Source organism: Hetaerina americana, unplaced genomic scaffold, assembly GCF_022747635.1.
Source record: "Hetaerina americana unplaced genomic scaffold, ioHetAmer1.1.p SCAF_22, whole genome shotgun sequence".
NCBI classification, from domain to species: Eukaryota; Metazoa; Arthropoda; class Insecta; order Odonata; family Calopterygidae; genus Hetaerina; species Hetaerina americana.
Window position 1 is genome coordinate 7,865,222 of NW_027286786.1, and position 23,653 is coordinate 7,888,874.

Sequence of the window (23,653 nt, forward strand, 5' to 3'; positions counted from 1 at the left end):
CCCCCTCAGCCCACCTTGCCCTCCAGATCGGCGCATTCATAGAGCCGCCGCCACCTCTCCCTCCCTCTCTCCGCCCCCCCATCCATCCATCCATCCATCCATCGTCCCCTTCTCCTTTTCCCATCATCCAATCATTTCGTCCCACCACCACACATGCTCTTTGCTGCCCCCCCCCCCGCGACACCCCTCGATAAATATCGGTAGCGGGCGCCGCCGATTGCCTGTGACACCCTCACCCCCGCGTGTGCGGCCCCCTGGTGTGAGGGCGATGTCTGCGGCGGAGGCGCGGAGGCGGCGGCCGGGCGAGAGTGACTCCGGTGCCCTGCTGGCCCCCGGGCGACCCTCCTCCCGTGGCGCCCAAAACTCAGGTCAGGAGGCGGCCCCCTGGTGATCGCGGGGTGAGGCTCCACGTGCCGGACCCCCCCCCCCCCCGGCGGTGGGTGGCGACGGAATCGTCCGTTATTTATGGAATCCGTGGGAAACAAATCGGAGCGATATCGCGAGCCCCCCCCCCCCCCCCTCCCCAGATTTCCGCGGAATGGGTTTCCACGCCTCGTCCGTCGGATTTCCGTGCGATTGACGGATAGGAAGCCCCCCTCCGCGCGCGGGAGGGGGTGCGGCCCACACACTCGCGTCTCCCGCACCCATTCCGCTCCCGCTGGTCTCTCGACCGCCGAGGGGATATTGAATCAGCAGGCCGCGCTCGACGACCACGGTAGGTGGGTGGCATTTCTGTGTATTTTTGTGTGTGCGTGCATCAGGAATGCGGCCCGCCGTTGACGGGCGGGCCGGGTGGACGGTGCGTGCGTCGCCTCGCATTCCGCGGCACGTGCCTGTGCCATGCTCCCGTCATTGTGAGGATTTCCATCTGGTCATCACGTTCGTGGTAGTGCGCGGAATATTTGTTTCTTTTTCCCAGAGATACCATCTCGTCTCCCTCATACCTTATGTACGAGATATACCATTTGATCGTGTCATCCGAATGGGAAGAGGCCTCGTGATTAATTCGCTCAATTGCGCCTTGCCGCTAATTTCTATTTCTCCTCATGAACGCCCCATCATTGCAAAACAAGCGTAATAGTTAAGATTTTTAAAAATTGTTCGCTGCAATAAGTACATATCTGGAATTTTTGATTCATAGGGTTAGAAAAATGCTCTTTATTGCCAAAATTCGAGTTTGTTTGTCCAAAATATGCATCTCTCATTCGGAAATCCAGGTCATGTACGAGATGTCGTAACGCGTGTCTTTGTCTCTTTGTCGCCTCTTGTTCTTCCATGAGTGCTGCATCTATTCCAAATCGTTACAGTTGATGTAGGCTGTGTAATGTAGCTATTTCAATTTAAAATTGATGCCAGTTTTATGCCAATGCCAATGGTGCCAATATTACCGTTTGACTTTTATTACTGGGTTAGTATCTGGGGTTAGTATCTGGAGCTAGTGGGGGGAAAACGCGAAATGAATGTTGCGACCGAAGGCCCCGATGATCACCCTTCATTCCATTCGGCACTTTGTGCAGCAGTTTGTGGATTATAATGCGCGCTACGACTGGAATTTATAGGGAATCTACGACTAAAGATAGTTCCAATCATTATACTAAATTGTAACCAATGGTATAGTATTTCAGGCTTTCAAGCAAAATATCAACAAAAAATTAAGTTACTGTAGCATCTTAGGGATTTCAGGGTTAATTGCTATAAAGCTGCATGCCATATTGCGTACTCTACAAAACTCAAACCCATATGCTAAATACACCTTAAACTTACATATGTCTGTCATCCTTTCTCACCCCAAATGGAGAACTGTCCGAATGATATGATAAAATGTGAGAGGCTAATTGTGCTCCGAATACCGCCAGAGCCTGCTATTTGCCACTTCATTCATTATTAGTCCTCTATGGCTTTGTTTCACGGTTTAGCATTACTTCGAAAGTGATTATAAATCAATAGTGAAAAGGTCGACCTCATTATCATCTCAGCTATCATAGTTTCCCTTTCTTATATGACGTCATGATTATGTGGATGATTCTTGGAAGTAAAAGAGCATTGCAGTTCTTTCTTGCCAAAACTGACTCGAGGAGACGTCGATTTGTCGGCGAAATCAGAATTAATACTCGTATATCCTGGCCGTTAATATAATTAATTGAAAATCATACAATCAATAAGCCCGATAGATTTTTGAAACTATTCGTTAGCCAAGGAATTGGATTACGCGGTAGACCAGTTGGAAGAGAGGATTTCCGAGCCTCCTGACGGAAGGGCCCGGGTTCGAAGCCGGGCTCTACTTTTTAAAACCGAGAGCCGTGTTATTTTACAAATGATAGACCTTCCTGATAAACGGCAGTCGGCAGAAAGGGAAAAGGAACCGTACTTTTTATTGACCCTGCCAATTTAGTGAATTTCACAACCTAAATTCATGGTACAAGGTGAGAAGTAGCTTCGCCTATCAAACCCACCACCTTCGGGTTGCCTGTGGCGGGTGTCACCTCACTCGGGTGCCAATGGCCCAACTATTCTTTGAAATCAACTCCAAAAGAGGTTTTAAATTTTCTCATTATAATTTTTCACTGTGGTTCTAACTGAAAAAACGTACCCGCATTCTTGCATGGATTTATATCTCATATTAATAGATCGAGATGAAGGTTTGCTGCATATTGCGAACGCGAGCACCATTCTGATTGCACGTTTTGAAGTTGGACATGACATTTCCCTTTCCAGAGAGAGTGATGTACCCGAGGAAACATCGACCGCAGCCTCTCCGCAGAAGCCCGTTGGTCGGTGGGACTCCCGTCACGGAGGAGATCGCCATGGTGAGGGTGTGTGTGTGTGTGTGTGTGTGTGTGTGTGTGTGTGTGTGTGTGAGGACTCGCCTTCTTCGGAGGACGAACAGTGGATAAAATCAAGTGTGAGTGGGATTGTTGATGAGGTCGAGCGTCAATGGATATGACTGACTTCAGCCTCAAGTCTCATTTCGGAGATTTGACGCATTTATTAATATTATTACCATCATTTTAACACCAGTGAAGAAACGAGTGCACTTCAAATTACTGTAAAATACTACCTCGATCAAAAAGTTCCCGGAATAACCACCGTGTGGCGCTCCCATCGTTCCGATTTGAGTTCTGTTTTTTTTGTTAAATTGGTACATCTGTTGTTGATATTCCCTTTAAATCTTAGTGTCATAACTTGACATTTGCAAAAGTTACGTAGCCAAGAGTACATCTATCTCTGTGTGTGTTGGCGATTTTTTACAATTGCAGAAATGGATTTAAATTTGCAACAACGAACTTGTATTAAATTTTGCGTAAAAAACGGATTTAGTGGCGCACGGACGTTGGAAATGTTGGAAAAGTGTTTCGGCAACGATTCTCTAAAAAAAACGGTCGTTTACCAGTGGCACGAGCGGTTCAGAAGTGGTCGTGAGTCAATCGAAGATGATGAACGCAGTGGCAGACCATCGACATCGAAAGTCGGTGAAAAAATTGATAAAGTAAAAGAAATGTTGGTCAATAACCGCAAATTAACCATCAGAGAAATAGCGGAGGACTTGAACATTGCCTATGGATCCGCCCAAGACATTGTGGTTAATGATTTGGGTTTCCGTCGTGTAGCAGCAAAGTTGGTGCCAAAAGACATCAATTTCATGCAAAAAAGAGACCGTGTTGACGTCGCAAAAGACATGATTTGCGAGGCTGAATCCGATCCCACATTCATCAAAAGGATCATTACTGGAGACGAGACGTGGGTTTATGAGTACGACACGCAATCCAGACATCAGGCAAGTGAATGGCGTTCACCAAATGAGCCGAGACCAAAAAAACCACGTCGTTTTCAGTCAAAAAAGAAGGCAATGCTGACGGTTTTCATGGATTACAACGGTGTAGTGCATCATGAATTTTTGCCAGAAGGCCAGACAGTAAACAAAGAGTATTATTTGGGCGTTATGAGACGTTTGCGTGAAGCAATTCGCCGAAAGAGACCAGAAATGTGGGCAGAAAACTCGTGGATTTTGCACCATGATAACGCACCGTCGCACAGTGCTATCATTATTCGTAATTTTTTGACGAAAAATGCAACAAATACCATCCAACAGCCACCGAATTCACCTGATTTGGCTCCCTGTGACTTCTTTCTGTTCAATCGAGTTAAAAAACCATTACGGGGAACGCGTTTTAGCAGCCGAGAGGAAGTAATGGAAAAATCGCAGGAAGCACTGATGGACATACCGAAAACCGAATATAAAAAATGTTTCGAGGATTGGATCAAGCGCTGGCATAAGTGTGTTGCAGTCGATGGGGATTACTTTGAAGGGGACAATATAGATTTAGATGAATAAACTTGTATTTTTAATTTTCTGAATAAATTCCGGGAAATTTTTGATCAAGGTAGTATAGTCTCATCTAGTTCCAGTAATCTTGAAGAATCTCTTAATGAAACAAAAATTTGTCTGGCGAGAAGGAAAAAGTGGAGCAGTACATAGTCATGGCCATTACAGAGGGCCGAAAAGTAGAAATTTTAGATGAAAAAGATCTGGCCAGCAATGCGCAGAGCTGGAGTGGGAATTTGCGGTCAGTGAATCTACAATTAATGTCAATATTTTATGATCTATGCATCGACCTGCAGAAAATATCCTTATCCTTTTTCAAATATTCTGAATATATATTCAATTGTTCCCGGCTCAACTTTGTGGAAATTCATGTTAATTAAATGAATAATACAATGAATACCTTTTACAAAGAATACCTTTCCTGATGCTTAACACCCCTCTCCCCATCAACGCTGATCTCAACCCCAATTTCTTTCCCCTCCTTCTCCCCCCTCTCTCACCCACCCCTCCTCTCCCTCATGAATGGTATATAAATGGACTGCGTCTTGATTAATTTGTACCTGATGATGACGCTTGAGCGTTGAAACTGGTTGTACGTGAATAAAAGACAGTGGAAAGATACATTGTATTCTTCATTTAATTATTCTGAATATATGCTGAATATTCAAGCAGTGTAATATGCTGTGTGGATATGTTTATGAATAGTCAAGGGTGCATCTTGTGGGACATTTAGGATTGATTTCTCTGTCTTTATTTTGTGCAGTTAATATAAGCCCTGCCATGAGAGCATCCTCAATGTGTGTACCTCAACTCTAGCGCATTATGCGGCATATTCAAAAAGGGCCGCTTTCTAATATTAAAAATTGGTGGGTCAGGGCAAAGTTGTATGCATGCATTAGTGCCATCTATTGATTGCTACCCAAGCTGCTGAAGTTTTTCGATTCAGTAGTTGTTGGCCTGTCAGTGATTGCAGATAACAATGTCCATGAAAACGTCATGCTCCCGCCAGTTGCGAAGGACACACTGTGAATTGATTTTTGTGAGCAAGAGGATCGTCTGCTACCAAAATTCATTGGGGATTGTGCCTAGTTGATGAAAGGACTTAGTTATGAGCAATGGAAAGGTTAGAAAATGGTATCAACTCTCCAGAAATGACACAACCAGACAAATGAATTCCTGCAACAATTGGACCAAAAACTGAGATCTGATCGACAATTAACAAGAAGTGCTCTGGCTTGAAATGGGTATGAAGGTAATTCATGCCATTGGTGCATATTTTTCTTCGATGGAGCGACTCTAATGGTGAGCGGATTAATCTTCTGTTGTGCCATCATGCATGTCTTGGGATTTTCTCGAAAATTGGAGAAAAAACGATGAAAACCAGTGAGTTTGAGAACTTTCCCACAATTTCGTTATTTGTGCATCGCTTTTTTTACCATTTATTCTCCATATGTTCCCCGCCACCTGTAGAGTAATCCTTAATTATAACCCTAAGGAGCACCCTCTTCCTCCAGTTCCTAGTTTCAATTCCATCCTGAGAAGTAACGATGCTTATGTATCCGGAGTAAACGCACGTGCATTTGGTTCTCCGTTTAAAAACGAATAACAGGTTGAAATATCCTTAGAGATAGGGCCGTTTTTTACGCAACAATGTCTCAGTTACATAAATATTTTCTTGAATTAATTAAAGTTTCATCAATAAAATGGCGGGATTAAAGATGAGCGACAATATATTTTAAAATATTGGCACGACTCGAAGGGTTCTAGGGTGGTAATTGTAAGGCGTCAAGGCGAGGTGGGTTGATTAATACGTCCAGAATGGCTCCCTAGTCACTGTCCACGGGCCCCCAAGTCGCGGCGGACATTCAAAGTCTAAGAGGATCTCAATTAAACGCCAAATACAGAAAAGATATTCGGCCGCTCGGAGGAGGAACTGGTGGCCCCGCGAGGGCTTCGTCTCCAGGGAAGTGCGCGCTCCTTCCGACACTCAAACACAAGCGGCAAACGACGAGGCACTCAAACACAAGCGGTCGCTCCTTGACTCCCGCAAGCCCCCCGTGGATGCACAAAGCACGCGGAAGCAAAAGGGATTCAGCGGGGGATCTCCGTCACCCGGGATGAATTACTGTAATTCTTCATCTGAAAAAAAACAAGTAATGGCTAACCAATAAAATTTGGTACACGGCACTATTCAAATACTTTATTGAATTTTGAAGAAATTTGTTTGTTTATCGAATGGATCTGCTGTGATCGCGCGTAGTAACTTGCCAACTCTCGTGCAGAATCACTGGTGCGCCAATCCCCAAGAGAAAGCCTTAACATTCCGCAGTTCTATTTTTGGCACGCTTGGATAAATGTTAAGATGCACGACATGTACGCATCCAAAAATAGTTCATGTTAAATGCCAAGAACTTCCCCCCCCCCACATCAGACCAGCTGTGTACATGAGTTCAATTCCATGAAATTCGGTATTTTTTAATGAACAAATATATTATTTTTACTGCCCCCCATTCCCCAGGGTCTCCGTCGAGTCGTGTTCGGCCACTGCAACGCGCCCCCCCGCGGGGAGTGGCTCCGCACGGCGCTGTCATTCCGGGAGCCGGACGCCGACCTCTCGTACGGCCTGCGCCTCCCGCGCAACGGCACCCGCTCCCTGCTGGCCGCACTCCAGGCCCACGTCATCAAGCACCTGCTCTTCCCGCCGCTGCCGCCGCGCCCCAGGGCGCCGGGCGCCGCCCTCCGGTGAGTAGCCCGCATCCCTCTGCCTTGGCATCACATTTCAGGCGATTTTTCTTGGCTTGAATTTGGAAAATCAAATCCATCATTTGGAACGTTTTCTGGTTTTCCACCCTGAGGAATGCTCGGATTGGTGTGATTATTAAGAATATGTGTTCACCGAATCAAAACATGATTCAATCTTATTTCGTAAACTATTCGTTAGATTCGTAAGAGATTCGTAATGGATGTTAGATATGTATTCTTCGAGCGCAAGCATGCCAACATTTATCAGCATATTTTTCGATGACATTTCGTACGGGGTTTATTTTATTGATTTATGTACCCTGCAAGCCACCGCTAGGGTATGTTGGCAGGGGGTGAATATACACCAGATTAATTTTACCCGAACATGAAACTACCGCGGTAGGACAATGTTATTATAATCCCCTATCGTTCGTGGAAAAAATGATACCTTGAATCTATTTGCCCTACACTTAATCTCTCTAATTTTACTAACAAGATCTCTCCTACCAAAGTACGCTGGGGGTAATAATACTCTATCAACATCACTGCTAAAGAGACGCCCTTTTAATTAATGCAAGAGCTTCCAGCTGTATTTTAACCTTCGCTCCGTGGGTGATTCACAGCCTAGCTGCTCTAATACTTTGGATATGCTACTAAGTTTATCATAACAACGTTTTACAAATCTAGCTCCTCTACGCGGAAGAAATAAAGAAATAAATCCAATTAAGAAATAAATCCAACTTCGTGAGGATCCCATATACTTGTAGTATATTCTAAATGAGGCCTAACCAACGACAGATAGCATTTCTCTTTTACGTTTTCATCACATTTTCCAAGTACTCTTCCGATAAATCCTAATGTTTTGTTAGCTTGTCCACTTACCCAGGAGATATCGTAAGTGAGGGTAAAGCCTAGGTATTCAATTGAGTTTTCACAGTCCATTTTGGTTGTCCCGATGCAGTAGCTGTTCGGAAGGAATTGCTCTATTTCTAAAAATTCATCAATTCGCACTTTTTTAAGATTAATTATAATTTCCAAGTACCGCACCAGCGTTTTATAGCATTTAGATCATATAAACAAAGCTGCTCCTCAGGGTCACAGAAATCACGGTAAACCACTGCATCATCGGCAAACAAACGTATCTTACTATTGACTACGGATTGCCGTTAAAGTCCAGTAGGAATAAAAGAGGTCCGATAACACTTCCCTGGGGGACACTCGAAGTAACTTCTACTGCATTAGAGCGAACGCCATCTTTGAGAAATATTTGTACCCGACCACTCAAACAGTCTTTAACCCAACCCCGAATATTTTTATCCGTGCCTTATGCTCATAGCTTTGCAAGTAGTTAATTATGAAGATCTTTGACGAAGGCTTTCTTAAAATCTAGAATCATGTCCACTGGAACATTGCTCTCTCTCTCGAAATAGGAATATCATGAACAAAAGGCGCAATTTGTGTTTCGCAGAATCTACCTTTTAGGAGACCGTGCTGATTTTTCATTTATAGCTTCTGATTATCTAGGGGTCTCACGACCGAACTAGCAATTATATATTCCATAACCTTGCCGGAAATGGTTGTGTGAGAAATAGATCTTTAATTACTTGGGTTCTCCTTGTCTCCGTTTTTAAATATTGGTGCTACGTTAGCCGTTTTTCAATTTCTGAGAACCTTATAATTTATCAAGGACTTCTTAAATATTATTTCTAGATACGGCGCAATTTCCGAAGCTAGATCCTTAAATATACGAGCGGGTATTTCATCGGGCCCGGAGGAATTATTTGGCTTGATATTTTTCAGCAAACATTCTAATCCATTAGGTGAGATTTCACTTTTGAATATCGGTTGACTGGCATGATTTGGTATAATATCGGAGGCATTCAGTGAGATATTGGTCAAGACGCTTTGAAAGAAGGAATTTTAGTAAGTTAGACTTTTCCAAATTGCTGGTTACTCTTTCGCCTTTATCATTTTTGAGTGAATTAACAGTTGACTTTTTTTCCTGAACTTCTGTAACGTTTGGCCAAAATAATTATGGATTCTCTTTCAAATTTTCCGCAAAAAGTTACCTATTGAATTCGCTTAACGCTTTCCGAAATTCATTCTTGGAATTCGCCTTGGATATCTTGTAATCATAACTGTTCTCATTATTTTTGTCGCTGGAGATATCATCCCTAATATTTTTCATCTTGGCGTGACATAGCCTTTGACGTCGCAATGCCTTTCCAACATCTGTGTTGTACCATCTAGGTTCCAGGTTAAATTTTATAAATTTACTGGGAATTAACTTGTTCACTGCTGAGCGCGTATCTCCAGGAAGTGATTCCACGTATCCTCAGTTTTTCGTTGATTAATATATTTCTTAAAACTTTGAAATTGATTCTGTAACATGCACTTTGAGCAATTGTAGTCGACTTCTTTAAACAAGTAAGTGTTTTTAGGCTTCTTATTTCGGACCCCGTGCAGCGAAACATTGACATTTACTGCCCTATGATCACTAATTCCTTTTAAAGCTTCAAATTGTTAAGACTTTTCGGGAATATTCGTTGCTAACAAATCAAGAATATCATCACCCCTAGTTGGTGAAATGACAATGAGTTCAACGTAAAAGAATTCAATGGCGATCTTTATCTTTCCCGCCCGTTTTAAAACTTTATAAGCTCCAGTCAATAGATGTGACATTGAAATCTCCACTCATTACAACGTCGCGATCATTATGTTGGGATAAAAAACCTTTGATTAGCTGATCTAATTCTAGTTTTGAATTGTCTCTGTCGACTAGCGGTCTGTAAAACGCGCATACATAAATTCTTTTGGATTGAGGACTTTTTATAGAGCACCAAACGCATTCCAAACCATTGCCTGGAATTACCTCAGCCCTGCTGACGCAAGAATTTTTTACAGCAATAAAGACACCGTTCCCGATTCTATTTGTTCTCTCATTGCTGTCAATGGGAAAGGACTTAGGGAAAATTGTGCCGTCTGCAATACCAGTGGATAACTAGCTTTCTATCCCAATAATCATATCTACGCCTGTTCTTTGAATAATGTGATGATATCCTTCTACTTTGTTTTTCAAACTTCGGCAATTAACTACCAGTACAGATAATGTTTCCTTGATATTACGGTTTTTGGAATATTTAACGAGGATCGTTTTCTTATTAATATTGAATCCCTTATAAAATTTTCCGTCCTATGCTCTTTGATTCGTCCTAAAGGAACTAATTCTAGCACTGACCTTCACTCCATATAAAGCTAAATAATTTGGCAAAGAAGACTTTAGATAACCAAAAATTGACCTCCACGCTGACCTACACTTTAATGTAAAAAAGTTGCGCAGTGCTCTAATATCCTACCTGCTGCACATTTTGCGGCGCCAGACATGCAGTGAACACCAGGACGGCTCAGGGGGGTCCCTACACGATTGGATCGCCGGCTGAAGGTCGACGAAGGATGCCCCGATATCCTGCAGAACTTTATGTTACCATTCGAGAGTTGACCGTTTTACATGCTATGTATTTCTACTCAACATTCTTTATTTATTGAAGCGGGCTTTTTTGGAGAACGATCATTTACGCCCTCCGAACAAGAGGGGAAAAAAAGTGAAGAGGAAATAATTTTTTGAATCAATAACTTTTCCATCAAAATTTAATAAACAAAAAATATTTGGCACGATAATTTTATTGAGCAACAGATATACCCTAAAAACACGGCTGATATCGAATCCCGGGGATCTTTTGCACATCGCCGATCGACCCCTAAGTCCAACTCGTCACCGCTAATTGTTAGTGAACATGTCTCCTTCGCTACGGGTAAAGATAGTTAGATGCCATGCTCGCGAACTGCCTTTGGGAAGACCGAGTAAGGTGGCGGATAGGATACTCGACCACTGTAGGCCTTTTTTAGGATAGAGGGCAGGCCACTTAGTGGGTCAGTAACATCTGGGGATAGCGCGTATAATATTATTAATAAAAATATAAAAGTCACCGACAACACTGGCATTGATTTAGAAAGACATGTGACACGCACTTCCCCACAAAGGCGTCCTAAACTACAGTCAGGCACAAATAAGGACGTTATTCAACATCAAAATAATTTAACTATACTTGTTATAAATTGCAGAAGCCTCAAAAATAAATCAGCGGATTTAGAATACATAATCCAAACTCATTCCGCTGATATAGTATTAGGCACAGAGAGTTGGCTGTGCAATGACATAAACGACCAAGAAGTTTTCCCAATAGATTTCAAAGTTTACCGACACGATAGAGATACAAGACCCGGAGGAGGGGTTTTCGTGGCAGTTAAAAGTCATTTTGAAAGCAGGCAAGTTTCATTTGAAAATAATAACATAGAAAGTGTTTGGTGCACCTTAATACGGACCAATCAACCCAACATAAATTTATGCTCTTTCTACAGACCTCCAGACTCAGATTTGAAAACACTTCACACCCTCAACGATCAAATTTACAATTTTACACGTAAATATAATAACAGCATAAACATAATTGGTGGCGACTTTAATCTCCCTGGTATAGATTGGGACAACAATATCGTTAAATCTGGGACCCGCGATCGCGAATCTTGCAATTCCATGATAAAATTGGTTCAAAGAAACTCCCTCCATCAAGCAGTACGCATGCCCACCCGTGGAAAGAACATATTGGATCTATTTCTTACAAACACGCCTGAACGAATTATTAGTGTATCAACTGATGAGGGCTTGAGTGACCATAAAGCAATTAATGTCCACTTGGACATAGAAATAAAAATGATTGTTAAACCAAAAAGAAAAATTTATAATTACCATAAAGCAGACTTTGAATCTTTTGCCGATCAATTAAACTCTTCACTACCCGAGTTCAAAACCCGCTTAAGTCATGTCAACGTGGAAGAAACTTGGACAGAATTTGTCAATATCATGCAAAAAGGAATCGTAGATTTCATACCTATAAAATACGTTAAAGCAAATCGCGACCCCAGGTGGTACAATAAAGACGTTAGAAAAGCCCTTCGAAAGCAGAGAATGCTACACTCTAGGGTAAAGAGGGCAGGCGTGAACACATCATCCCCTGAGAATAAACAATTATGGGACACATATAGATCCTCTAAAATTGAAACCAAAACACAATTACGTAGCGCTTTACTGGACTTTAAATGCAAAGTATTTTGCGAGCACTTGGACAGTGACCCCAAAGCTTTCTGGTCATATGTTAGGGAAGTAAATGGGAGTAAACAAACCGTGGCTTGCTTAAGGGATTGTAGCAATATAATTCATACAGACGGTGAGGGTAAAGCTAACATCCTAAATTCATTCTTCCAAAGCGTTTTCTCGAATGATGTTGCCACCGCATATCTCAAAGAAACAATGCATACTCCACCCATGGAAAAAATAACAGTGGACCAACAAGGAATTCTAAAATTGCTTAACGAGATTAAACCCAACAAATCCCCGGGTCCCGAAAATATACCAGCTAGGGTGATAAAACATTTAGCTCCAAACATTGCCCCGTACCTTGAGTTTATATTTAAAAAATCCCTCACAGGATCCCAGTAATTACAGACCTATATCTCTCACTTCTATCTGTTGCAAAATCTTAGAGCACATAATTGTCAGTTCAATAATGAGACACCTTGACAATATTAACTTTTTAAGTGACAATCAACACGGATTCAGGAAAACCCGCTCCTGCGAGACCCAATTAGGATTATTTACACATGATTTACTTTTATCGGGTGAGAGAGGTAGGCAAGTGGATGCCATCTTCTTAGATTTTCAAAAGGCATTTGATAAGGTCCCACATGGTAAACTCATTCATAAATTAAAGGTCGCGGGTATAAACAAGGGCGCCATAAGTTGGGTTAAAGATTTTCTTTCAGAGCGGGAACAGAGGGCGCTTTGATGGCGCTAGTTCCGACAGCGTTCGAGTCACGTCGGGGGTACCTCAGGGAAGTGTGATCGGGCCGTTGATTTTCTTGATTTTTGTTAACGATTTGAACCGCGAAGTGAAAAGTAAAATTAGGATGTTCGCGGATGACACGGTGATCTATCGGGAAATATCTGGGGATGAGGATCGTTTTATTCTAGCGCAGGATTTAGATTGCATTACTAAATGGTGTTCTAACTGGGGATTGACTCTAAATTATAATAAATGTTCAGTGGTAAATTTCTTTAAAAGATCAACGGGATTTGCTTACAAATTAGCTGGAGGTGACCTAGCAGTAGTTGATACGGTAAAATACCTAGGTGTCACATTCACAAAAGACTTAACTTGGGGGACTCACATACGTAAAGTCTGCGGTCAAGCATATAAAAAATTGGGATTCATTAGACGCATTGTCGGCAAAAGTGACTCGAAGGTCAAGGAACGTTGTTACCACGCTCTTGTAAGGCCTCATTTAGAATACGCATGCAGCGTGTGGGATCCGAGTGAAAAAGGTCTCATTCGGGAAATTGAGAAGGTTCAACGCCGGGCAGCCCGTTTTGTAAAAAATTCCTACGATAAAACGCAAAGCGTCACCGAAATGCTCATGGATTTGGGGTGGGAATCATTGGCTGAGAGACGATTCAATGCAAGATTGAAATTATTAAATAAATTTAGATCCGCATGTTTCAGCACCGAGGTCTCGCAAATTATTCGTACTCCTACATACATTAGTCGCTTGGATCATGCATATAAAATTCGGGAAATAGATACCAGAACTAGCCGACTCAAGGACTCCTTCTTCCCACGGACAATACGGGATAGCAACTGCAGGGTTATAGATAGCAAAAATTCCACTTGCCACCCTCAGCGTCTAAAAAATAATTAGTTGTATTTAAATGCATGCTCTTCCACTAACCTTATGTGTTTTGTTATAATAACCCATTCTTTCCGAATGACCTCATTCGTGTTCTGTTCATCTGTTTTTAAGTTTCCCTTTCAATCCCTCGTCCCTCTCCGCGGGGGCAAATTCCTGCTACCTGCAACGTTGGGTCGCATTCCCTGCCTTTTAAAGACTCTTTGGGGGTAGAGTGTTTCGTGGTGCATTTTCATGTGGTGTTTCAATTTCTTGCTTGTTGTGTCCTGGCTTCCGTGTTGTAGGATGGCTTTCGTGCTGCATCATGGGGTGCAGTTTTTTAGTTGTTTTGCGGTATATGTGTTTGCATGAGTATTGGATGAAGGGATTTTTGCATGAGTATGTGCGCTGCTGTGGGTGTAATTTTCCGTGTTGTTTTTTTTTTTGCATGTGGTATTTTTCCTTTTTACGGTTGGTGACCTAACACCCCCCGCCACACGCCCTTGCGGCGGCTTGCGGGGTATTATGTAGATGTATATGTAGAAGACCACAATATTAATTGCCCCATCTATCGAGCCTCAAAGTCAGAGACGGCAATGGAGACCAAAGATTTAATGCGAACAAATAAGACATTTCATTGCGACTGCCATCTGGCAGCTATTGTAGTACTCCCTGGCGATCTGTCATGAGATTCGATCTGGACACGGCTTCGGCGTACTAATAGAGCATTATCTTCGAAAATTTAAAATGTATTTTGTACAAACCGCAATAGCAAATCCTTGAACTGACACATGAAATACTTCAAAGCACTGGGTGACCGAAATATTAGGACTGAAGAACCATGCATTCATTTCCACGCGTTTTCAACTGCACGCAAGTCTCTACGTAATCATCAGCTGTAACACGTGCATGGCATGGCTGCAATTGTAGATACGCTACCTCGACTGCTCTTTATGTATCGTATATATATATGGTCTGTGCAATAAATGCGCGAACTGCGAGTTTTCAACAACTACCCCGTCTGCCCTACCACTCTCTCATCTCTCTTTCACTTTCGAACTAAATTTCCAGCCGCTATTTCGTCACAAATGTGCAAAACACTCATGAATCTCCTGGCAGTCTTCCAGTAACTCCGTTGGAGGCTGTTGGGTCTCCAGTTCATTAGAACTAAACTGACAAGCCAAAGCTCCGTCAAGAAGGTTCAATTTGTGACAACCTGGTTGTGGCATGCTGGACATGACGCTAATGTTGCCATCTTTACATTCCTTCGGGGGGGTTTCCATATATTTCTACGCTTGGAGGGAAATATTTTCCCGTCTTTAATTTTAATATCTTTCCGTCATAAGCTAATGAAATGATCGGTAATTTTGTATTTTGTAGATACAACTTCATTAATGAAGGTTAATCTCTTTCCTTGCAATAAGCCCAAGCATTAGAGCAAATAAATTCCTATTTTTTCCAAATGAGGGTTTTGATTTACTTACATTAATTGTAGCTTCATTATCTCGACAAATAACAAAAAATGTACTCTATCATCGACTTCCTCGCTTTCGAGTTCGAGGACATGTCGCGTGGTCAGTATTTCCTCATCTCGCCACATTGTCGCTGTCGTATTACGTGTCTCTTCATGAGGATTTTCACCAGTTGTCTGAGACTGAGTCTCTTTGAGAGGGGGGAGGTGTATATGGTGCAAATAATTGGCCTCGGCTTCATCCGGGTACCGTGTTCTTCTGGATTCACCTACTTAAGCGCGCGCCCTCGGCTGGAGGTGAATGAGAACGGTAGTAGTGAAGACAGGGTTAGAAATGGGAAGATTCGAGACTTATGTGGTATCTTAACCATAACTGAATGGGCAGGTGATATGGAAGATGAATTAGATGAACAGAAACAAGAATTTTAGATATTTTAGAACTCTGTAAGCCACCGCCACGGTGTGTGGCAGGGGGTGAATGCACACCTGACTAATCCTGACCTGAACATTCTCACCCCCTACCCCGGTCGGTCGATGCTATTTTGATCCCTCTTCGTTTGTGGATGAAATGACATCTTAAATCTATATGTTCTACACTTTATCTCTCTAATTTTATTGACGCTATATCTCCCACCGTAGTACCATGTGGGTAACAATACATTTTCAACATCACTGCTAAAGGGACCTCCTTCCAATTTATGCGAAAAGAGGTATAATCGGTAATTTAACCTTCGCTCCGTGAGTGATTCCCAGCCTAGCTCCTCTTGTAACTTTGAATACCCTACGAAGTAGACCATTAAAATGTTTTACAAATCTAGCTCTTCTACGCTTCCAGCGATCCAATTCGGCAATCAATCCATCTTCGTGAGGATCCCATGTACTTGCAGTATATTGCAGTGGACCCGAATTGTTGGGTCGGTGATAGGCACTTGGGCCGCGATGGAGTGCATTTGAACAGGAAGGGATCCCTGGTTTTGTCAAATCTGTTTAAAAATGTCGCCCTAAAGCTCAGTGAGCAGGGAAACCTGTAATGGGCACAAGAGGTGGACCTCGCAATACCAGAGGAAAGGAAGGTAAGGGCTTAATAGTTTTGCAGGTAAACTGCCGAAGTATTCTAAATAAAGTATGCCATTTCGAGACGTTAGTTGATGCATGTAATCCGGATATTGTGATAGGTACGGAGTCATGGCTAAGTGATCACATTATGTCTAACGAGATTTTTCCTCAAAATTTGTCAGTTTACAGAAGGGATAGGGATGGTCGTGGAGGGGGGATATTCATATGTGTTGATAAAAACCTAATAAGTACAATGGAATGGGTAAGAAATGATTGTGAGATGATGTGTGTTCATGTTAAAGGTAGGAATGGAGGGAAAATTTTAAAAATAGTTGCTATGTACAGAAGCCCCAACGAAGGGATGTACGCAGTCGAGGTATTAGCAGACATATGCTCGGCTAACCCTGAGGATCACACCCTCATAGCGGGGGACTTGAACCTTCCAGGTATTCAATGGTCGGCAGACGAGGTTACGGGGGGGGGTGGGAAGGCCCAAGAAATCGTTTGTCGTCTTATAAACGAGGAGGGTTTTGTACAGGTGGTGGAAAAACCCACGCGCGGGGGAAACATCCTCGACGTCATACTTGTGAGACCGAAAAAGTGGGTTGGGGAAGTCGATGTCCTTCCGGGAATAAGTGACCATTCAGCTGTGCGTATGCATCTAAACTGGGAGAGGGCTCAGTTTAAGGGGCTAGTAAACAAAAAGATGGTTTGGCCATATAAACGTGGTGATAGGGAAGGGTTCCAGACCTTTTTAAGGGAAAAGTATTCGCAATGGGTAAGTGGTGGGCAGAATGTAGAAGAAATCTGGAAAACATTTAAGGGGATAATGGAGGAGGGATTAAATAAATTTGTCCCGAAAAAAATTCTTAAAGAAAATACTGATCCAGAGTTCTACAACCGCAAAATTAGATCCTTGAAGAAAAAACTGAGAGTGATTCACAAAAAACGGAACGAGAGCTCGGAATGGCTCATAATTTACAAAAAATTAGTTCGTGAATTGAATAGAGAAAAGAAAATAGCCAAAGATAGTTTTCTACAGAAAATAATCGGGATAGATAATGGAAATAAATTTTACAAGTACCTCCGGAGGAGGAAAGACAACAGGGAAAATATAACAGCTTTAAAAAAAGAGGATGGGACACTAATCGTTGATGATAAGGAAAAGGCTAATAAGTTTAATAATTGGTATGCAAGTGTATTTAAGGTTATGGTAAATAAAAAGGATCCTGTAGATTCATCTCTGAGTCAACAAGGAGGCGAAAAAATATTAAATACCAAAAGTATTAAAACGACGAGCGCAGAAATTTATAAAAAAATTATGAAAATGAGGGCAAATAAATCAAAAGGGCCAGATGGTATCTTAATTGACTTGCTTAAATTGGGCGGTAGTGTAGTTTCAAATTATATAAATCATTTATTCAATGTTACCTTAAACAATAATGCCCTGCCAAATGCTTAGAAGGAGGCATATGTTACGCCAATTTTCAAAGGAGGAGATAAGGCACTAGTTGATAATTATAGACCGGTAAGCTTGACATCAGTTGTATGCAAGCCATTAGAAAAGGTAATGGCTGATTATCTCTGGGACTTGTGGGAGAGTGAGAATTGGTTGTTTAGTCGCCGATACGGTTTTAGAAAAGGGCGCTCTTGCGAAACTCAGCTATTAGGGTTCTGCCAAGAAATGTTCGACTCTATGGATGCAGGAATAGAGGTGGATGCTATAATAGTCGACCTGTCAAAAGCCTTTGACAAAGTTGACCACGATCGCTAAATGCTTAAGATGGGCCAATTGCCACTACACACAGATGGAAGAGTAATCTCTTGGGTCAGAAATTTCATGGAAGGTCGAACACAAAGGGTCAAATTAGGAGAAGTGTATTCTGAAAAAGCAAGGGTAACATCGGGAGTCCCACAAGGAAGCGTACTTGGCCCGCTCTTGTTTTTAATATATATAAATGATCTCCCAATAAATATTAATACTCAGATTAGACTTTTTGCAGACGACTGTATTATCTACAGGAAAGTCGAAAATGACAGAGACCGTGACAAACTTCAAAGGGACATTAATAAAATGGCAGATTGGGTGACAAAAAATGGGATGGATATTAATGTTAGCAAATGCAAATCCATCACTTTTAGCAATAAGGTAAATGGAAACAATAGGGAATATAAATTCTCAGAAAATGTCATTCCTAGAAGTGATACTGTCAAATACTTAGGTGTATATTTAACTAAGGACTTAGGGTGGGGGCTAAATGTGGAGTACATCTATAAGAAAGCTTTCAAAACTCTTCATTGGGTAATGAGAAACCTCAAAGGGAGCGTTAGAGCAACCAAGGAGAAGGCTTATCAGACCCTAGTAAGACCAATTTTAGAGTACGCTTCTCTTGTATGGGACCCTCATGAAGAAGGTCATATTAAAAAACTGGAAAAGGTGCAAAGAAAGGCTGCCCGATATGTTCTGGGGAAGCATAGGAGGATGGAGAGTGTGTCTGACATGCTAGAAACGCTGGGCTGGGAACCTCTAGAAACTAGAAGGAAAGTAAGCAGACTTTGTGGAATGTTCCGAATTCTGAAGGGGGAGAAAGCTTGGGCAGATCTTAGGAAAGAGGCGGGGAACCCAAATTTTATGGGCAGAAATGATCACAAATTTAAGATAAAATGCCGGGCACAGAGAACAAATAAAAAAAAATTTTCTTTTCTAAATAGAACAATTGTTGAGTGGAACACCTTACCTGCAAAAATATTCGAGCCCTTTCCTAACAGAGTGTATACTTTTAAGAATAGATGTAAGGCATATATGTAATAATTTGATTGATGTGTGGTGTATTATATTATATGTAATAGCTTAATTTTATTTTTAATTTATCTTTTTTTTCTTGCTGATTAATGGCTGTAAATGGGATGGGGATTCACTTGTTCACTTGTTGCTTGTTTTGTTAAAGAGATTTGTGTTTTGAAGTCTGGTTTTATGTACTATCTTTTGCAATTATTTGGGACTTGTGTGCCACCTGACACTGTCTACCAGCACATGTGTATTTTTAATAATAATAAAATTCCAAACGAGGCCTAACCACCGCATGGTAACATTCCTCCTTGACCTTTTCATCCCACTTACCGAGCACTCTTCTCATAAATCCTCATTTTTCCAATGATAGGAAGATATTAAGTGTAATAAGATCAGCAATAGATAAAAATAGCGTAGAGGAGTGACGGTCTCTTCAGGTGCAATCGTGTTAAACGGGCAGGAGGTGACGTGACTCTCGAAGGAAGTGATTTGATTTGCACGCGTAATGTGCCGCAGCGAGTAACTTCCCGCGCGCGGGATGGTGGCCTCTGCAGGGCTCTACGCCCGAGCGCCGACGAGCAGCAGGAGGCGCTGTGGCGGTCGCTGGCGGACGTGGTGTGGCGCGCGGGTGAGGGGTCGAGCGGCGTAGTCAGCCTGGCGCCATGCGCGTCGGCCGGCGAGGAGGCGCCGTCCCACGTGGCACAGAGCTCGGCCTACTTCCAGGACGGCGTCACGGAGAAGGTGGGTGCCGCCGATAGGGCAATCACTCGATCAAGTGCTTTCCTTCCTTCTCTCCCTTGAGAAAGGTGGCTTGACCACCAAAAATTCGAAAACTTGTGAGTAGTTGCTTTTCTTTTTCGTGTTTATTTCTGCGTGTTTGTTTTCCTCGCTAGTACTAACTTGATATGCATTGTGTGTGCATGCATATATCCTGTATATACTCATTTATATAGAAACAGATATAAGGAAAAGGGATAGGAACACACATAGAGGGCGAACACAAGAGAGGTGGGGAAGTCGGAATCAAGAAGATCACAAGAGTAAAAATATTTCCTTGACCGGGACTCGAACACCGGATCTTTCCACTTGCCGGGCGGATGCTCTTAACCACTTGAGCTATCGAGGAAACCCTGAGATCTGTGGGTTTAATATGTCGCCTAGCGCCCCGATTCTTTCGCCAAGAGATGGCGTCAGGGGACTGTTTCACCCACCAAAGGAGAAATAGACACCACAGAAGAGGAAAGGACAGTGGGTTAGAATTCACTGACGCCATCTCTTGGCGAAAGAATCGGGGCGCTTGGCGACATATTAGACCCACGGATCTCACGGCGAATTACGTTTCTTCGATACCTCAAGTGGTAAGAGCATGCGCCCGGCAAGTGGAAAGATCTGGTGTTCAAGTCCCGGTCAAGGAAATATTTTTACTCTTGTGATCCGTTCGATTCCGCCTTCCCCACCTCTATTGTGTTCGTCCTTTATATGTGTTCCTATCCGTTTTCCTTATATCTATTTCCATGTAAAAGAATATTTGTTCGCCGTATGGCGGGATTTTGTGTTTGAATGTAAATAAATAATATATATATATATATATATATATATATATATATATATATATATATATATATATATATATATATATATATGTATATATATATATGTATATATATATGTATATATATATGTGTATATATATATATAAATATATATATATGCTTTCGTAGACGTAACACGGAAGTGCCGAATAGTACAATTCACAGTAACACATAATATAGAAACACAAAAAAAGAGAACACTCACACGTATTTTCTTGATATTTCGACGGAAACAATCCGTCTTCCTCTGAAGATATAGAAGTAATGACCAAGTCAAAGTCATTACTTCTATATCTTCAGAGGAAGACGGATTGTTTCCGTCGAAATATCAAGAAAATACGTGTGAGTGTTCTCTTTTTTTGTGTTTCTATATTATGTGTTACTGTGTATTATATATATATATATAGTTCTCTTTTTTGTGTTTCTATATTATGTGTTACTGTGTATTATATACATATATATATATATATATATATATATATATATATATATATATATATATATATATATATATATCCCTCCCCGGAATACAACCATGACGTGGTTGAAGGGCTTGTGCGTTCCGATGACCCCTAGATCTGTGCTGGCGGGAGTAATAATAATTGCTCCTGGTAGGGTCACCCATGCCAGATAGGTCGAAGGTTACGAGCCAGACGAAAGGTAGTCCACGCAGCGTCTGTTCCTCAGTGAGGCGGCTGCAATGGCGTCTGACCCCAGTGGGGCGGCCAGTAAGTGATGGTGTCACGTTAAAAACACTATTGAGGAAGGCAACAGGAAACCACCTCAATTATCATTCCCAAGATAAATATGATGGCCACTAAAGAGATTTTGAGTCATGGCAATTACGGGGCTCGGCCAAACGGCCTTGTGTCGTGCCCGGCAGAGGGGGAGGCAAGGCTTCCGCGGTCCTCATCCCACGAAACCCTTGCAAGGGAAAACCAGCAGCAGCAGCACAGAAGACGCAGGAAGAGAAGACCAAATTAGTTAGAATAGGAACGTGGAATGTTATAACAATGATGAGGATAGGGAAATTGGAGAATGTTAAGCGAGAGATGGAAAGGGGAAATATAGATATTTTAGGACTATGGGAGGTGAGATGGAAGGATAGCGGGGATTACTGGAGTGATAAGTATAGAATAATATACGGCGGCAGGGACGAGAGCCAACAAGGGGTTACCATGGTATTAAATGAAGAGGTAGGAAGAAGCGTAGTCAACATAGAGCAGGTAACGGATAGATTATTACTAGTAGAGATAAAAGCAGAATCGACGAACTTGGTTATTATTTAGGTATACATGCCACCGAGCAACCATAAGGAAGAAGAAGTCGATAGGATATACGATCAGTTAGAGGACATAATCGCGTGTGTTCCCACAGGGAAACATTTGATAGTGATGGGGGATTGGAATGCGACGGTAGGCGAAGGAAGAGATGGTAATAAGGTCGGGGACTACGGTTTAGACACGAGGAATGACCGCGGGGAGAAAGCAGTTGAGTTCTGCAGGAGACGGGGTTAGTCATCACCAACACTTAGTTTAGACACCACAAAAGACGCAGGTATACATGGAAAATGCCAGGTGACTCAGAAAGGTATCAGCTAGATTATATCCTGGTTAGACACAGGTTTAGGAACAGTGTGATAAATTCACACAGCTTCCTGGGAGCGGATGCGGACTCTGACCACAATTTAGTTATTATGAATTGTAGCGTCCGTTTCAACAAAGATGGATGAGCGGCGAAAATGAAGCGTCGGAAATGTAGCGTCCGTTTCAAAAATATAAGGAAGGGGAGGCTAGTTAGAAAATGGAATGTAGATGCATTAAAAGGTTTGAAAAGGTACGAATACAAACAGGTAGTAGAAAAAACCATGGAGGATGGCAAAGACCTAAATACTATCGAAGAAAAATGGGAAAGTACCAAGAAGGGGTTGTCCAAAGCCGCAAAAGACACTATTGGAACCGTTAAGGCTAAAAGGACTAGGAAACCATGGATCACGGATGAGATGATTACAAAGATGAAAGAGTGGCGAAAATGGAAGAATGTAAATAAAGAATTAGGCAATATAAAGTACAAAGAATTAAACAATAAATTGAGGCGGGCAGCAAATAAAGCAAAAGAAGCACGGTGGAAGACGCAGTGCGAGGATATGGAAAGTCTGCAGAGGAAGGGTGAAATCGGTGCGCTGTACAGCAAAGATAAATCTTTATCCGGAAGTAAAAAATGAGATCTATTCTAACAGTTAGAGATAAGGCGGGTAAGGTAATAGTCGACAAAGGAAAGATCCAAGAGAGATGGAAGGAGTATATAGAAGAAATGTATAGTAAAGAACTTCGACCAACAAAGTTAAACATTGAAAAGGAATATGACGTAGAGATAGATAGCTTAGGTCCAGGCATACTCGACGATGGGATAGAAAGGGCATTAAGGGAGATGAAACTAAATAAGGCCGTGAGGGTGGATAACATTCCCGCGGAACCATTGAAATGTTTAGGAAAATGTGGGAGGAAGAGGCTATGTGGGCTAATTCGTAGTATCAATGGGGGAGGAATCTGGCCGGAAGACTTTGTGAGATCAGTTTTAGTTCCTATTCCGATACAGGTAAAGGCAACATCATGTGAGGACTACAGGACAATAAGTTTGATATCCCACGCAGTTAAAGTTGTTCTCAGGATCATAAACAAAAGGATAGAGAGTAGGGCAAATGATAACTTAGGGGATGATCAGTTTAGGTTTAGGAAGGGGAGAGGTACACGTGATGCCATTGCAGTATAGAGATCATTAATCGAGAGGAATATAGAACACAACCAGGAGGTATTTGCCTGTTTCGTAAATTTCGAAAAAGCGTTTGATAGAGTGATTTGGGAAAAACTAATGAGTATTCTGCAGAAAAAAGGAAT

General features: G+C 42.0%; 1 protein-coding gene across 1 annotated transcript in view; it reads left to right on the forward strand.

The window, feature by feature from the left end:
- Window positions 1-268: 268 nt before the first annotated feature.
- Window positions 269-23,653, forward strand: part of LOC139689343 (inactive ubiquitin carboxyl-terminal hydrolase MINDY-4B) — a 56,064-nt gene continuing 32,679 nt past the window's right edge. The window contains 4 exon segments of the mRNA XM_071586426.1: window positions 269-368; window positions 2,716-2,807; window positions 6,843-7,066; window positions 19,602-19,905. Of these exon segments, the coding sequence (XP_071442527.1) occupies window positions 269-368; window positions 2,716-2,807; window positions 6,843-7,066; window positions 19,602-19,905 (720 nt within the window).